The sequence below is a fragment of the Ursus maritimus genome, unplaced genomic scaffold (assembly GCF_017311325.1).
Source record: "Ursus maritimus isolate PB19 unplaced genomic scaffold, ASM1731132v1 scaffold_18, whole genome shotgun sequence".
In the NCBI taxonomy this organism is placed as follows: Eukaryota; Metazoa; Chordata; class Mammalia; order Carnivora; family Ursidae; genus Ursus; species Ursus maritimus.
Window position 1 is genome coordinate 37,901,196 of NW_024424230.1, and position 18,189 is coordinate 37,919,384.

Here is an 18,189-nt window from a genome sequence, read left to right on the forward strand (position 1 = left end):
GCTATTAGTTCTATGTTATAGAATCACAGTCTTTCCATTCAGTAGCTTAAATTTCTAATAAATGCTGATTTATAGGAATTACTGCATAGTAACTTGTTAAATATAAGGATGTCAGCAATGTCAAAACTCTAAAGGACAAAATATTTGATTTCTACATTAATAAATTATAGAGAAAAGAAACATAAAGAGAATTAAAAAGAACTTATAGATTAAAGGGAATTAAAAAACATTTCAGTTGAATGTATATCATTACTCTGAAAAACTTTTAAAATCAGTGAAAAATATAAGACAATGAAAGAAATGTAAATACTGACTGTATGTTTAGTGATATTAAGACAGTATTATCATCAGAAGTCTTAATTATATTATTGGTATTATTGCTATGTTTTACAAATTCTTGAAATATTTACAAATGCAATACTACATTTGAAATTTGCTTAACTGTGAACAGGGTAGGTTAGACAGGGCAGTGGATGGGTATACAGAATTCATATTGACCACTAGTTGAAACTGGTTGAAGGACACATAGAGATCCGTTATACTTTCTCTCACCTTTGTATATATTTGACTTTCTCCATAATAAAATGTTTAAAAAAGGAACTGAGGAGAAGTGAAGAAGAGAGAATGGTAAGGTTTAACTTTATCATAGGAAATGAAGCATTATAGCTTCCAGAATCTCCATAGGGCTTAGAGTCCACAGTTACAATGATAAATGCTAAAATATCTAGTCTCTAAGCCAGACGTCTGTTTAAGTTACCAGCAAAGCAGAGGATCTAAGGTTCCTTTTTAATGAGGATTTTTATATTTGGTGTTCCCAAAAAGGATCATAATAGTTCTCATTGGAAGAAGAGTATACTGTTGGATTTCCTTAAATTTTTAACATAATTTAGTATTGATTTTTATATATCTAATATTCGAAACCTATCCTGACACTATCAGTTCTTGAATTGACAATTTTTAGAGAATTTAAATATATACTACTTTTGATTCATGATATTTAAAGATCTTTCTTTCTAATTAGGTTTCAAAATATTGTAAATAACCATGCCTGAAAAGACAATTTCCTGTTCTAACATTGAAGGTGATCAAGCCAAGAAAAGTAAGTTTATCATTAAGTGATTTTTCTTTGAAACTAGGTCATCAGTAAATACAATTAAGTAAATCATAGAAGGTAAGCTACAAAGATAGTAGTCTTCTCCAGGACAAAGGGTCACACAACAAACCTTACTGGGACTATGAAGGTGAGGTAAATGAAAGGAGTAAGTCAGTTTAAGGAAAACCCCTGTCTGGATTATAATTAATTTCTTTTATAATTACTACTGAAGTAAAGTGTAGGCAATACAATGTATAGGTAGTACAACAAAGCCAGCTCTTACTGTCTCATCTGAGCCAATCACTTTTATCTCAATTCTGCTCCACTGATTGCTTGAAACTGGTTGATAACAACAGCTAGTTATTAAAATTTTACCAGCACCCACTGAAGACAACACAAAGTTAAAAATGAAAATACTTGATAATTCTATCTTGTAAATTGTATTAGATTTTATTGCATTACTTTGCATTCTGAGTCCAAACATCTTTTACTCTGCATTTTGTTACCAATATCATGTCTTTGCATGATATAGAACAGATGTCAGCAAATTACAGCCCATGGGCCAAATTTGGACAGCAGCCCTTTTTCCACAGCTTAAATGCTAAAAATGGTTTCACATTTCTAAAGAGCTGTAAAAAAAAAAAAAGAAAGAAAGAAAAGAAAAGAAAAGAGGGAAAAAAAGAAACAAAGAGGACTATGCAACAGAGATTGCATATGGCCCACAAAACCTAAATTTTTTACTATCTGATCCTTTATAGAAAACATCTGCCAATCCTTGGTATACAATTTTGCCTTGAGTAGTTTACCTGGGAACAATAGTCTGTGTAGTTCATTGATAGTCAAGTTATCCCTGATGTACTAATGCTACATAATAACCAACCAAAAAATGCAGATGCATACAGCATCATAAATATTCATTTTAGTTTACCTATGCAGGAGTGTGCTGGATGGTTCTGCTAATCTCAGGTGGACTCAGGATGGCTCACTCATACATCTGCACAAGTCAACTAATCACGGCTACTAATTCTGCTCATTTGGGGTTTGATCTTTCACAGGCTGATGTCCTTGGCTGGGAAAACTGGGCTGATTCATTTCTGCACTATGGTGTCTCTCCTAGTCTTCCACTGGCTTTGATCTCATGGCTTGAGAGAAGGAACAGAAGCTCACAAGGCTTCTTGAGATCAAGGCTCAAAACTGCCACACTACTATTTGTTGTATTTTATTGGCCAAAGCAGGTCACAGGACCAGCCCAGAGTCAAGAAGCAAGGGGCTAAAGTCTATCTTTTGATGATGGATAGTATAAAGTCACATTGGACATAAAGGTGAACACTGGGAGGAAAAACTTATTGGGACTATTATTTTAATCCAGCTACCAGGGGTTACAGAAGAAAGCAATCATTTAGAATTCCAAACATGGTTGAGGACATTGCACTAGGGATTTCATGTAGAATTATCAATCTTGAGTACGATTTTAGTATTCATCACCACATTTCACTTTCACAGTATTTCAGTAACTTTGGTTTTTAGCTCTTTATTCACTGTACCAGTATTAGTTGAAAAAAAATCATGTCTTTTCACTGTCATAGAGTTTATGTATTGCAGTTTAAGCAAAAGATTTTCATTTTTGGAAACTGATTTCCATCTCAGATTAGCAATATGGACCAGGTTATTCACTTAAAACAATTTTCCCAAAGATACAATTTGGGAAGAAGATAATCAAATCATACTTGTACATATCTCTTGTTTAAATACTTGAAAAGAACTTTTCAAACTTTTTGGATTACAATATTAATTAAAAACTAATAGTTTGTTCCAAGACACTTGAGATCTAAGCGGATGGCTTCCCTTTGAATGACCTGACAAAGTATATTTATTTTGTATTGCAACAGAAACTGACTAGTCTACCCTGATTTTCAAGCAAAAACTCCTATATGTGATACATCAGGAGAACGTTAATCATATTTTTAAGGCAGGCCACCTGTCTTTAGTCTACACAATGGAGAGATACACACAAATATAACCACATACCACATTATTTTATTTGATGGAATATGAGTGTTCTATGATATAGATTATTTCTGTACATGCATATGAATTGTAAAATGATAAAGTTAATCAATTGTCTTTTGGTATTTGCTTAGTAAGTTTAGAATATTTGTATTTAAATGACATTAGAACTAATATTTGGAATGCTGGCACAAATACTGATTACCGATTAAAATTAACTTCTATCTCTTTGGCGTCATACCATCATTAAGCTCCCCATCCTCTGTGTAAACCAACCAACACTACAGAGAATATTTAGCTCATCAAACAAAGCATTGAGATATCTATGTTCAAACTATAGAAATTTATCAGACCTCAGTGTTTATTGCTATGTCTTGACAGATTTCAAACTTTTAAGCCCAAAGCAATCTTTGCTGGATGATGTACTGAACCTAATTATGTACCAACCTTTGAAAATGTTTGTCATTAACTCTGTCATTAATATCATAAGAACACAGTGTGAGGTCTTATTTATTAACTTCTGCCAGATGATATTCACCATAATACTTTTCTTAACATCAAAAATAAATCCTTTCCTTATGTTGTGTCAATCATCATGAAACTACCGTGGTCATATTAAAATTCTTATTATACTATCAATAAACATACAGAATTGGATAATTATTCTGTGCTCTCAGCTGAAATAAATAACAAATTATTAAACGTTTCCAAATTGTTCTGTACAGTCACAGCCAGATATTAAATATGCTGACCAAAAGTATTTTCACATGACTCATGTTTACAAATGGATAGCTCTGGAATAATAATTTCTATTACAAATAACTGTACCTTTTTACAAACTTACACCTGTAATGTGACTTTTAGGCAATATTTTCAGTAAGTACAAAACAGCATTTCATGGCAGTATCACATATTTATTTGAATTATGATACTGATACTGCATTAGTTTTTCTATTTCTTGTATTTCATAATATATCTTTTCCATACAAGAGGGAGAGGCTGTGCTATTTTTTTTCTACAGATTAGTGCCTTATTTTTTGGAATAGGAAATATTTTGTACATTAAAAATACCTGTAACATATATGTAAATTATAAAGAACACTGATAAAATTGAAATCTGTGCACTCATGACCCACATTAAGAAATAGAACCCCGAGTTCTCTCACTTCTCCCAAATCACATTTAGTTTTGTATATTATATATAAACATGCTAATATTATACATATATAGTTTTATACATTTAACCTCATATTACAATTTTAACTGTCTTCTTAATTCACTAATAAGTTAGATCATCTGAAAATAATGAGGTTCGATTTTTACTTTTTTCCCATTATAATTTTATCACCTTCCCTCTTCTATTGCTTAGTCTAGATCCTTCAGAACCTCGTTAAATGAAGCAATAAAAATATGCACATTTATCTTCTTGTTCCTGATTTTTAAAATGAGACTTTTAATGCTTCACCATTAAACGTGATGGTATTTTTGAAGTTATCTTTATAACATACTATAAATTATGAACACATATTGAATTTTATGAATGTTTTTTCTACATCTATTGAAATTTTTCTGTGATTAAGTTTTTCTTCTTTAATCTTTAATGAGTTGCATAAATTGATTCTCAATTGTTAAACTTTTCATTCATGGGAGAAATTTATTTTTTTTAATTTTCTTTCACTATATTGCTGGATTTGATTTAATAGTCATTTGTTTAGGATTTTTGCATCTATGCTCTGGAGTAACATCGGTCCCTAAGTTTTTTTACTTACCTTGTTTTAGTCTGTTTTTGTTAGCAAGGTATTTATAACTTCATAATTGGATTGAGGGAATGTTTCTTCATTTTCTACTCTCTGAAAAAAATAATATTTTAATTAATTTTCTTGAATGTTTAGCTGAACTTACATCTTAATTTTTAGGGACATAAACTATTGATATTAACTACTGGTTATAGGACTAGTTAGGCTTTCTGTTTACTCTTAATTCACTATTGGCAAGTTATAATTTTTTAAGAATTTGTTCATTTGGTTAAATTTAAAATATACTCACTGCTAATATCTTTTACTTTTATATCTCTACACGCAGTTATTCCTCCTTTATATTCATAATATTGTATTTGTTTCTCTTCTCTTTTGTCTTGATCAATTTTGCCAGATGTGTTTATTTGTGCTAAACTCTTCAAAGTGGTAATTTCTGATCTTTTTAATTATCTCTAGAGTTTTTTGTTGTTGGTGGTCTGTTTTCTATTTTATTAATTTCAGATATTATTACCCCTTCTCTTCCTTCTACTTTCTTTGGGTTTGTTTTTTCACATATTCTTAATCCGGATGCTTACATCACTAGTTTTTAGATCTTTTCTTTTCTGATATAATTATTTAAAGTTACAAATTTCCCTTGAGATAGCATAGATATTATAAAAAGGGCTGGATTATCAAATCAGACTCATCTGAATCAGAGTTTACTCAGCATGCACCTTACTAAATGCTGTTCTGGGTTAATATTGCTTAACTTCTAAAAACTTATATTCACATACCATAAAATTCACCTGTTTAAAGTGTACAATTCAGTGTTTTTAGTATAATCACAAGGTTGTGTAACTATCAACGTTATTTAATTCTAGAAAACTTTCATAACCCCTATAAGAAGCCCTACACCATTAGCAGCTACTTCCTATTCCCCCTCCACCCAGCCCCTGGCAACCACAAACCTGTGTGCCTTGGTGGGAATATCATAGGTCTGATGTGCGTTGACCAATTCCTGCCGAAAACTGGTACCACCACCACCCTGGGGAACACCCACAACACGCAGGTGATGAAGTTCAACGTACGGTTTGTCATCACTTTCACGGTGGAGGCCAAGAACCCTGCAGACCTACCCAAGCTGGTGGAGGGGCCGAGGCAGCTGGCCAAACCGGACCCCACAGAGCAGTGCATCACTGAGCAGGGTATCCTGGGATCCCACAATCACCGGTGACTGTGAGCTGCACCTGGAGATTTGCTTAAAGAACCTGGAGGAGGACCACACCTGCACCCCTATCAAGAAATCCGACCCAGAGTCAAAGGTGCGCTTCCTGTCCAAATCCCCAAATCAGCACAATCCGCTGTACATGAAGGTGCGACCCTTCCGCGACCACCTGGCAGAGGACAGTAACCAGGGCGAGGTGTGGGCCCACCAGTAATTGAAGCAGCAGGCCACTGTCTGGCCTAAAAGTATGAGTGGCACCTGGCCTAGATTGGCCCAGACCCGCAAGATCTGGTGCTTAGGGCCTGCTGGCACCCGCCCAACATCTTCAACGACATCACCAGGACTGTACAGTACCTCAGTGAAATCAAGGATACCCTGGTGGCGGGATTCCAGAAGGGCTGCCAAGCTAGCACAAAGTGCAAGGCGTGTGCTTTGACGTCTGCGATGTGACGCTGTATAAAGACGCCATCCAGACCACGCCCTGGCGTGGCACCACTTTCCTGCAGCGCACTGACAGCTGGCGCCGGCGCAGGGGGCCCATCCAACCTGTGGAGCTCCAGGGGCCGCAGGAGGGCCACGTCTTCAAGGAGTCCCAGGTGGCTGGCACCTCCATGTTTATCATGAAGGCCTACTGCTCCTCAGGGAGTCCTTTACTTTACCGTCGGCATGAAGTCCCACAGGGCGGTCAGGCTTTCCCCTAGTGCGTATTTGGCCACCGGCAGATCCTGCTCACGGACCCTTTCAACCACAGCAGCCGCTCCAGCCAGGTCGTGGTGGAGACGCGCAAGCGCAAAGTCTTGCACGAGGGCTCCCAGCCCCACACAACTTCCTGGACAAGTTGTGGGCGGACCTCCCAGTGGCGCCTGCGCCTTGCGGTCAATGGAGCGCGGCCCCGAGCTCTCACATATCCCTCAGGGCACCTGCAGACTGTTGGGGCACAGTGAGGTGCAGTCTCACAGCTTTTTAGGACCATTTGGTGCCGTCACTCAGCATAAGCACTGATGCCGTTTCTTTCAGTATTTATCTCAAGATTTCAGAGGTAACGAATGCCCTCACAGCAGGAATTTATTTGGCCAGTGGGGGTGGGGGAGGCCGGATGGGACACCATTCTGGACATTCCATATGAATGAATTCGTGAAATAGTGGGCTTTGTGTGTCTGTCTTCTATTAACCTAGAATTTTGTCAAGGTTCCATTTTATTGCTGAATAATATTACATAGTATGAATATTCCATGTATTGTTTATTCATCATCACTAGATGGATATTTGCGTTTCCACTTTGGGGCTGTTGTGAATAATGTTTTTATGAGTGTTTGAGTACAAGTTTTTATGGGGGCATATGTTCTTATTTCTGTTGGGAAAACACTTAGGACTGGACTTGCTGGGTCGTTTGGTAACTTGATGTTTAACTTTGAGTAATTGCCAAATTTTTTTCTGTAACAGCTGCAGTATTTTACATTCCAAACGGGCAGTATATGAGGATTCCAGTTTTTCCACACCCTTGTCAGGGATTGTTATATTGTGTTTCTTGTGGGTTTTTGTTGTCGTTGTTGTTGTTTGTTTGTTTGTTTGTTTTTAAGTCATTATTACTGGCCATGAAGTGACATTTCATTGTGGTTTTGATTTGCATTTCTCTAATGAGAGATCTCTGTATGTGCACACTGGCCATTGGTTTATCTTTGGAGAAATGTCTTTAAATCTTTTGTCATTTTAAAACTGGGTGGTTTTTTTTTTTTTAAACCTTGAGTTGTAGAAATTCTTTACGTATTTCAGAAACTAGATCTTTACGGGATACATGATTTGCAAATGTTTTCACCCATAGTAAGGGTTGTATTTTTATCTTCTTGATTTTGTTCTTTGTAGGACAAAAAATTTTATTAGATGAAGCCAGTTTATCTAATTTTTAAAATTGCTTGTTCCTTCGATGTCACTTCAAAGAAACTCAAGGTCACAAATATTTACACCTTTGTTTTCTTCCAGGAGTTTTATAGTATTAGCTCTTGCATTTAAGTTTATGATGCATTTGAGTTCATTCTTACATATGATTTATGGTAGGAGTCAAAATTCATTTTTTTACATGTATATCTCCAGTTGTCCTAGTACCATCTGTTGAAAAAGAGACTTTTTTTTTTTCTAATTGAATAGTCTTGCCACCTTTGTTAAAATCAACAGACCATAGATACGGGTTTATTTGATGAATCTCAGTTCTACTCCATTGATCTACATGTCTATTCTTATGCCAGTACCATACTGTGTATTATAGTTTTGTAGTAATTTTTAAAACTAGAAGTGTGATTTCTCCAACACTGTTCCTTTTGGCTAATCTGAGTCCCTTGCATTTCCATGTGAATTTTAGGATCACATTGAATCTGTGGACCGATTTTAGGGATTTGGGCATCGTAACAAGATTATGTCTTCCAGAATACTCATACAGAGTACCTTTGTATTTACTTAGGCATTAATTTTTTTTTCAACAATGTTTTGTAGATTTTAGTGAAGAAGTCTTGCACTTCTGTTAATTTTATTACCAATCAAAAAGTATCTTTTTGATGCTTTTTATTTATTTATTTATTTATTGGTCTAATTACTGTGGCTAGAATCTCCAGAACAATATTGAAAAGAAGTGGCAAAGTATAGATATGCTTGTCTGTTTCCTGATCTTAAAGGGAAACTTTTACTTTTTTACCATAAATTGTGATGTTTGCTGGGGGTTTTTCGCAAAGATTATCCTGTTGAAAACGTTTCTCTCTATTCCTGTTTTGTTGTGTGTGTTTACCATGAATGGGATTGAATTTTGTCAAATACTTTTTTTGCATCTATTGAATGCTTATGTGGTTTCTTCCCTTTATTCTTATTGCATTCATTGATTTTCATATGTTGGAACATTTCTAGGATAATCTCACTTGGGTATGCTGCATAATCCTTTTTTTCATGCTGTTGGATTTGGCTAGTATTTTGTGAGGATTTATTTCCTAATATTTCTCTTTCTCTCTGGATTTAGTTTGCTCTTTTTCTTAGGATGTGACAAAAGTTCTTTTATTTCATATGGGAATATATAGCTATGTATTTCCCTCTGGTCACTGATTTTACTAAACTAATTATGTGTCTAGTTGTGTTGTCTTTTTGTTTTCATTCATCTCAAAGTATTTTCTAATTTCCCTTGTGATGTCTTTTTTGACCCATTATTTATTTAGGATTGTGTTTAAAGTTCACATATTTGAAAATTTCCCAAATTTTCTTTGGTTACCGATTTCTATTTTTAACATTGTAGTAGTCAAAGGAGATACTTTGTATGATTTCAACACCATTCAAATGTATTGGAACTTATTTATGGCATCATATGTGCTCTATTATAGAGAATGTTTCATATGCACTTGAGAAAAATGTATTTTCTGCTCTTAGTGAAGTACTATGTAGTTGTTTCTTAGGTATAGTTGGTTTATCATGTTTTCAAAACTCTTTACTTGTCTATCTTCTATCTAGTTGTTTCATCCATTATTTAAATTAGGCAGTTGAAGTCTCCCACTATTGTCGAATTGTCTATTTCTTCCTTCAATTATGTCAGCTTTAACTTCATCTTGAGGCTCTGTTAAGTTTGTATATGTTTATGATTGTTACAGCTTACTGATGGATTGACCTTCTTACCAGTATAAAGTATCCTTTATTTCTAATAATAATTTTGGTCTTAAAGTCATCATGTGCAATTCTATGCAGAAACATACCTTTATAATTTGATCACAAAAAGTTTTCTTAGTAAAAAAAAGTATTTGTTTACAGTTTTTCTGTATAATTCTTATTTGGTTATTCTTTTTGGATAAATTTAGATCATTCATATATATTATAGTTATTTGGCTAGTGCTATCTTCTATCATATTTTTACTTTTACAATACTCATATCTTTTATGTTTTGCTAAGAATTTGCTTTAGCCTCATTTCATTCTGTAGTGGGGTTTTGGAATATAAATACCCTACTTGTAATGGTTATTAAATATTAGCATAAGATATCCTACAAGTTTTTAAATCTTATATTTATTTATATTTATATAATCTATCAAAATATTTAATGCCATTAGAATAAACATTGTATTTCCTATTTCATAATTTACGTGTAGTGAAATGCTCAAGCTTTAAATTTGTAATTGAATGTATTTGGATAAACGTATACATGATAAATGTAGAACCACTGCCCATTTTGGGATAAAAAAATTTTCATTACCCCAGAAAGTTTCTCACCTACTATAGGCAATCAGTATTTGGTATCTATCACAATAGTTTAGTTTTGGTTTTTTTGAACTTCATAATAATGGAACTATAAAATATCCATTTTTTTGTCTCTGATTATTTTTGCTCAGTGTATTTTTGAGATATATCAATGTTATTCCATGTATTTGAAGTTTAGTAGCATTATACTATTTCACTGCACTGTATTTTTTAAAATTTAATTTTCTATTGATGGGCATTGAGATTGTTTCCAATTTCCGCTCTTAGGAGTAAAGATATCACAAATATTCTCAGAAAATTTTTTTTTGTGGACCTACATTTTCATTGAGTTAAAATTTACCACATTGTACATGTTACACTTACACAACATATGTTTTGATGATTTGTTACATGTGCATATTGTGAGATGTTTACCACAGTAAGATTATTGAACACATACTTAAGTTTACATAATTACCATTTTGTTGTTGTTGTTGTTATGGTGAGAACATGTAGAATCTTTCATAGCAACTTAGTTACTATAATCACCATGCTGTATTTTATATAAACTTATTCTTCTTACAACTGGAAGTTTGTTTCCTTTGACTCAACATCTCATTTCCCCCACTTCCCAGCCCGTGGCAACTGCTGTTCCACTCTCTGTTTCTATGAGTTTGGTGGCTTTTTTAGATACTACATACAAGTGAGATCATTTGGTTTTGTCTTTCTCTGTCTTATTTCATTCAGTGTAATTCCCTTAAGGTCCATTCATGTTGTTTCAAATGACAGGATTTTCTTTTTTATGGTTGAACAATAGCCCATTGTGTCATTTATATGTTATATATATATATATATATATATATGGTGTATATATAGTGTATATATAGTGTATGTGTGTACATATATATCTATATATGGATACTTAAGTTGCTATTGTCGTAATGCTGTAGTGACCATGAGGGTACTGATATCTCTTTGAGATAGTGATTTCATTTCCTTTAGATATATAACCAGAAATGGGATTGCTACATCACATGGAAGTTCTGTTTTTCACTTCTGGGTACTGTTTTCTGTAATGGCTATGGCAGTATAAATTTATATTTGCACCAAGAGTACATGAGGATTTCCCTTACCTCTACATTTGGCATCTCTTGTCTTTTTTGATAATAGCTGCTGTAACAGATATGAGATGATATCTCATGGTGGTGATGTGTATTTCCCTGATGATTAGTGATGTTGAATACCTTGTCATGTACTTGTCGTCCATTTGTACGTCTTCTTTGGAACAATGTCTACTTAGGACCTTTGTCATTTTAAAATTATTTGTTTTTATGTAATTGAGTTGTATAATTTCCTTATATATTTTAGATATTAATGACTTATCAGATAGATGGTATGTAAATATTTTCTCCCATTCTATAGGTTGCTTTTTCATTATATTGTATTTTGTTTTTTGGTGTGCAGAAGCTTTTAAGCTTGATGTAGTGCCACTTACTGATTTTAGTTTTGGTTGGTTGTGCTTTTGGTTTTTGGTGTCATATTGAGAGAATCCTTAGAAGATGTCAATTCCAATGTCAAGGAATTTTTTCTCCATATATTCTTTTAGGAGTTTTATGGTTTCCGATCTTACATTTGAGTGTTTAATCCATTCCAAGTTAATTATTGTAAGTTGTGTAATATAGGTGACTGGTCTCATTCCTTTGCATGTGAATGTCTGGTTTTCCTAGCACTATTTATTTATTTATGAAAGTGATAAATCTTCTTTGGTTTATTTTTATTTAAGTGTAACTTTTATTTTATTTACAGTGTTATATAGTTTCAGGTGTACAATATAATGATTCAAGAATTCCATGTATCAACCAGTGCTCATCATGAGTGCCCTCCTTAATCCCCATCACCTATTTAATCCCCCCATAGTCTCTGATAACCATCAGTTTGTTCTCCATAATTGAGAGTCTGTTTCTTTGTCTCTCTTTCTCTTTTTCCCTTTGCTCATTTGTTTAGTTTCCTAAATTCCACATATGAAGGAAATCATATGGTATTTGTGTTTTTCTGACTACTTATTTCCTTAGCATTATACTCTCTAGCTCCATCCATGTTGTTGCATATGGCAAGATTTCATTATTTTTAGGGCTGAATAGTATTATAATATAATAGAGTAATGGTATTTATGGCTGACTGTATAGCACATCTTCTTTATCCATTCGTCAGTTGATGAACAATTTGGCTGCTTCCATATCTTGACTATTGTAAATAATGTTGCTATAAGCACAGGGGTGCATGTATCCCTTTAAATTAGTGTTTTTGTATTCTTTGGGTAAATTCCCAGTAGTGAAGTTGCTGGATCGTAGGGTAGTTCTATTTTTAACTTTTTTAGGAACCTCCATACTATTTTCCATAGTGGCTGCACCAGTTTGCATTCCCACCAATAGTGCATGAGGGTTCCTCTTTCTCCATATCTTTGTTAACACCTATTGTTTCTTGTCTTTGATTTTAGCCAGACAGGTGTGAGGTGATATCTCACTGTAGGTTTGATTTGCATTTCCCTGATGATCAGTGATGTTGAGCATCTTTTCATGTGTCTGTTGGCCATCTGTATGTCTTCTTTGGACAAATATCTATTCATGTCTTCTGTCCATTTATTAATTGGATAATTATTTTTGGGTGTTGGAATTTATTAGATCTTTATATATTTTGCATACAAACCCTTTATCAGATATGTCATTTGTAAATATCTTCTCCCATTCAGTATGTTGCCTTTTAGTTTTGTTGATTGTATCCTTTGCTGTGCAGAAGCTTTTCATTTTGAAGTAGTCCCAGTAGTTTATTTCTGCTTTTGTTCCTCTTTCCTCAGGAGAAATATCTAGAAAAAAGTTGCTACAGCTGATATCAAAGAAATTACTGCTTGTGTTTTTGGTGCACTTGTAAATGGGATTGTTTTTTTAATTTTTCTCTTTCTGCTGCTTCATTATTGGTGTATAGAATGCAACAGATTTCTGTACATTGATTTTGTACATCCATTATGATTTTTTCCTGAGACTTTACTGACTTGCTGTGGCTACAGCTTCCAATATTGTGTTGAATAGAAGTAGTTAGTGAGAGTGAACATCCTTGTGTTGTTCCCGACCTTAGGGGGAAAGCTCTCAGTTTTTCTCCATTGAGAATGATGTCTGCTGTGGGTTTTTCATATATGGCCTTTATGATGTTGAGGTGTGTTCCCTCTAGACCTACGTTGTTGATGGTTTTTTTCGTGACTGGATGTTGTGCTTTGTCAAATGCTTTTTCTGCATCTATTGAAATGATCATATGGTTTTTATCCTTTCTCCTTTGCATCCCAAAAATAAAGCCTATCTGATTGTGGTGAATGATTTTTTTCATGTATTGTTGAATTCAGTTTCCTAGTAGTTTATTGACAGTTTTTGCATCTGTGTTCATCAGGAATATTGGCCTATAGTTCTCTTTTTTAGTGGTGTTTTCATCTGATTTTGGTATCAGTATAATGCTGGCCTTATAGAATGAATTTGGAAGTGTTCCTTTCTTTTCTGTTTTTTGGAAAAGTTTGAGAATAGGTATTAACTCTTCTTTAAATGTTTGGCAGAATTTGCCCGTGAAGCCATTTGGTCCTGGACTTTTGTTTGTTGGGAGTTTTTGATTACTGATTCAGTTTCTTTGCTGGTATCAGTCTGTTCAAATTTTCTATTTCTTCCTATTTCAGTTTTGGTAGTTTATATGTTTCTGGGAATTTATATCTTCTAGGTTGTCCAATTGGTATCTAGATTTTCATAATATTCTCTTATATTTTTTGTATTTCTGTGGTGTGGGTTGTTATTTTTCCTCTCTCATTTGTGACTTTGATCCTTTCTCTTTTCTTTTTGATAAGTCTTGCTAGAAGTTTATCAATTCTATTAATTTTTTCAAAGAACCAGTTCCTGGTTTTATTGATTTGTTTTATTGTCTTTTTAGTTTCTATATCATTTTTCTCTCCACTGTTTATTATTTCCTTCATTTTGCTGATTTTAGGTTTTGTTTGTTGTTCTTTCACAGCTTGTAAGTTTAGGTTGTTTATTTAATTTTTTTTTTCTTGCTTCTTGAGGTAGGCCTATATTGCTATAAACTTCCCTCTTAGAACTGCTTTTGTTGCATCTCAAAGGTTTTAGGCCATTGTGTTTTCATTTTCATTTGTTTCCATGTACTTTCTTATTTCTTTTTTTATTTCCTGCTTAAAGTATTTATTGTTTAGTGGCGTGTTATGTAACCTCCACGCATTTGTGGTCTTTTCAGATTTCTTGTTGTAGGTGACTTTAGATTCATAGCCTTGTGGTCAGAGAAATTGCATGGTATGACTTCGATCTTCATTGTTGTAGGTGACTTTAGGTTCATAGCCTTGTGGTCAGAGAAGATACATGGTATGACTTTGATCTTCTTGATTTTGTTGAGGCTGGTTTTATGGGCTATTATTTGATCTATTCTGGAGAATGTTCATGTGCACTTGAAAAGAATGTATATTCTGCTGTTTTAGGATGGAATGTTCTGAACATATCTGTTAAATCTATCCATTCTTATGTATCATTCGAAGCCTTTGTTTTCTTGTTGATTTTCTGTTTAGATGATCTTTCCATTGATGTAAGTGGGGTGTTAATGTACCGTACTATTATTATATTATTATCAATTAGTTCCTTTATATTTGTTATTAACTGTTTATGTATTTGAGTGCTCCTATGTTGGGTACATAGATATTTACAATTGTTACGTCTTCATATTGTATTGTCCCCTCTATTATGATATAGTATCCTTTGTCTCTTGTTACAGTATTTGTTTTAAAGTCTATTTTGGTGAAATAAGTATTGCTACTCCTGCTTTGTTTTGACATCCATTTGTGTGATAGATGTTTCTCCATCCCCTCACTTTCAATCTTCAAATGTCTTTGGGTCTAAAATGAGTCTCTTATAGGCAGCATATGGATGGGTCTTACTTTTTTTTTCATTCTTCACCCTGTGCCTTTGATTGGAGTGTTTAGTCCATTTACATTCAGAGTAATTATTGATATGTATTTATTGGCATTTTGTTACTTGTGGTTGTTTTTATAGATTTTCTCTGTACCTTTCTTGTCTTTTTCTCTTTCATGTTTTGTTGTTTTTCTTTAGTTAAATATTTGGATTTCTTTCTCTTTGTTCTTTGCCTGTTTATTACTGGTTTTTGATATATGGTTATCATTAGGGTTCTATATAACCTCCTCTGCATACAGCAGTCTATATCAAGTTGATGATCGCTCAAGTTTGAACCCATTCTTTACTCTGCTTCCCGTGTTTTAGGTATATGGTGTCATATTTTATGTCCTTTTCTTTGTGAGCTCCTTGATTGATTTTTTACAGAAACTTTTCGTTTTCACTGTTTTTGTGTTTCCTCCTTTGTACTGTCACTTTTGGTCTCTCCTTTCCACTAAAAGAGTCCCCTTTTAGAGATCTTGCAGGGTTGGTTTAGTAGTTACGAACCCCTTTAGTTTTTGTTTGGGAAACTGTATCTCTCTTTCTATTCTGAATGATCCTTGCTGGATAGAGTATTCTTGGCTGCAGATTTTTCCTATTCAGCACTTTGCATATATTGTACTACTCTCTTCTGGCTTGCAAATTTTCTGCTGAAACATCTCCTGCTAGCCTTATGGGTTTTCTCTTATAAGTTAATAACTTCTTTTGTGTTGCTGATCTTAAGATATTTTTCTGTATCATTGTATTTAGCAAGTTTAATTACATTATGTTGTAGTGTGGGTCTGCTTTTATTGATTTTGATGGGAGTTCTCTGTGCCTCCTGAATCTGGATATCTGTTTACTTTCCCAGATTAGGGATGTTTTCAGCTATTATTTCTTAAAGTTTTCTGCTCCCTTTTCTTTCTCTTCTTCTGGGACTCCTATAATACAAATGTTATTAATTATGATTGATGGAGTCACTGAGTTCTCTAAATCTATTTTCATTTTGTGTAATTCTTTTTTTCTCTCTTTTGTTCAACTTGATTACTTTCCGTTACTCTGTGTTGTAATTCATTCCTCTGCTTCTGCCATCCTGCTATTCCTTTCATCAAGTATTTTTTTCATTTCATTTTTTGAGCTCTTTTTCTCTGGTATGTTATTCTTTATCTCTATGTCAAGAATCTCATTCATGTTTCCCACTCTTTTCTCAAGTCCAGTTTCCTTATAATCATTGCCCCCCCCTCCCCCGAGGGAGCTGGCCTGCTTGGGTTCCACTAACACCAGAGTGAGCTTTTTTCCTGGGCTCTCTATTCTATTCTACTGATTTTTGTGTATGTTTTTATGCCAGTACCATACTTTCTTGATTATTATAGCTCTGTAATATAGTTTGAAATAATGAAGTGTGATGGTTCTTTTTTTCCCCTCATGATTGCTTTGGTTCTGCAGGATCTTTTGTGGATCCATAAGAATTTTAGGATTTTTTTCTGTTTCTGTGGGAAATGCCATTGGATTTTGATAGGGTTTGATTGAATGGAATTTTAACAAAATTTACACTGCTGATCCATGAGCACAGGATATCTTTCCATTTATTTGTGTTCTTCAGTTTCTTTCATCAGTGTCTTATAGTTTTTGATGTATAAATCTTTCACTGTCTTGGTTAAATTTATTCCTAAGTATTTTATTCTTTTCATGCTATTGTATTTGTGTGTCATCCTTGTGCAGGGGCAATGCTAATCTTCTCTGTATTGTTGCAATTGTAGTATGTGTGCTCTGGAAGCAAGCACTTTTTCATGCTATTACACGTGGGATTATTTTGTCTGATAGAAGTATAGCTACCTCTAATCTCTGTTTCCATTTGCATGAAATATATTTTCCCCTCCCTTTACTTTGAGCTTTTATGTGTCTTTAAATCTGAAACAAGTCTTTAGTAGCATATAGTTGGGTCTTTTTAAAAAAAATTCCATTCAGCCACTCTATGCCATTTGTTTGAAGAACTTAATCCATTTATATTTAAAATGATTATTGTAGGTAAGGACTTAGTAATGCCATCTTGTTGATTATTTGCTGTCCATTTTATATTTCTTTTGTTCATTTCTTCCTTTCATCCTGTCTTTCTTTATGAATTGATGATTTTCCCTAGTGGTATACTCTCATTCCCTTCTTTTTCTCTTGTGCATCTACTGTAGGTTTTGCTTTCTGGTTGGTTACCTTAGGGCTTACAGAAAATATTTTGTAGTTATAATAGTATACTTTAAGCTGATTAACAACTTCAATCATACTCAAAAACTCTACCCTTTTATTCTTTCCTTTTTATGTTTCTGAGTGTCACAATTTACATCTTGTTATATTGTATATCCATTAGTGATTGCAGCTGTAGCTATTTTTCGCATTTCTTTAATCTATATACTAGAGTTAAGTGATTAGCACACCACTATATTATAGTATTGGAGTATTCTGAAGTTGACGGATACTTATTTTTACTGACGTGTTTAATTTTTTCAAATCTTTTCATGTTATTAATTAAAGTCATTTCATTTCAGCTTGAAGAGCTCCTTTCAGTATATCTTTTTTTTTTTTTTTAAGATTTTATTTATTTATTCAACAGAGATAGAGACAGCCAGTGAGAGAGGGAACACAAGCAGGGGGAGTGGGAGAGGAAGAAGCAGGCTCATAGTGGAAGAGCCTGATGTGGGGCTCGATCCCACAACTCCGGGATCACGCCCTGAGCCGAAGGCAGGCGCTTAACCGCTGTGCCACCCAGGCGCCCCGCCTTTCAGCATATCTTGTAAGGCAGGTCTGGTGGTGATAAATTCTCTCACTTCGTGTTTGTCTGGAAACACTTTTTCTTTCATTTTAGAAGAAAAACTTTGCTGGCGAAAGTCATGGGTTCCTCCACAGAGCAGGCCACTGGGAATTGTGATCACTTTCTTTGTATGACTATATTGGTAGCCTCTGTCCTTCCTC

General features: G+C 34.1%; 1 protein-coding gene and 1 non-coding gene across 2 annotated transcripts in view; one reads left to right on the forward strand and one right to left on the reverse strand.

Annotated features, from left to right (window-relative positions):
* The window catches only part of CCDC178 (coiled-coil domain containing 178), a 403,099-nt gene that overhangs the window by 21,129 nt on the left and 363,781 nt on the right, over nt 1–18,189 (forward strand). Inside the window, 3 exon segments of the mRNA XM_040632379.1 lie at nt 5,718–6,041; nt 6,524–6,761; nt 6,813–7,001. Coding sequence (XP_040488313.1) covers nt 5,718–6,041; nt 6,524–6,761; nt 6,813–7,001 — 751 coding nt within the window.
* Nucleotides 16,903–17,009, reverse strand: LOC121103288. The gene has a single exon (XR_005835446.1). It is a non-coding gene; the product is annotated as a U6 spliceosomal RNA (small nuclear RNA).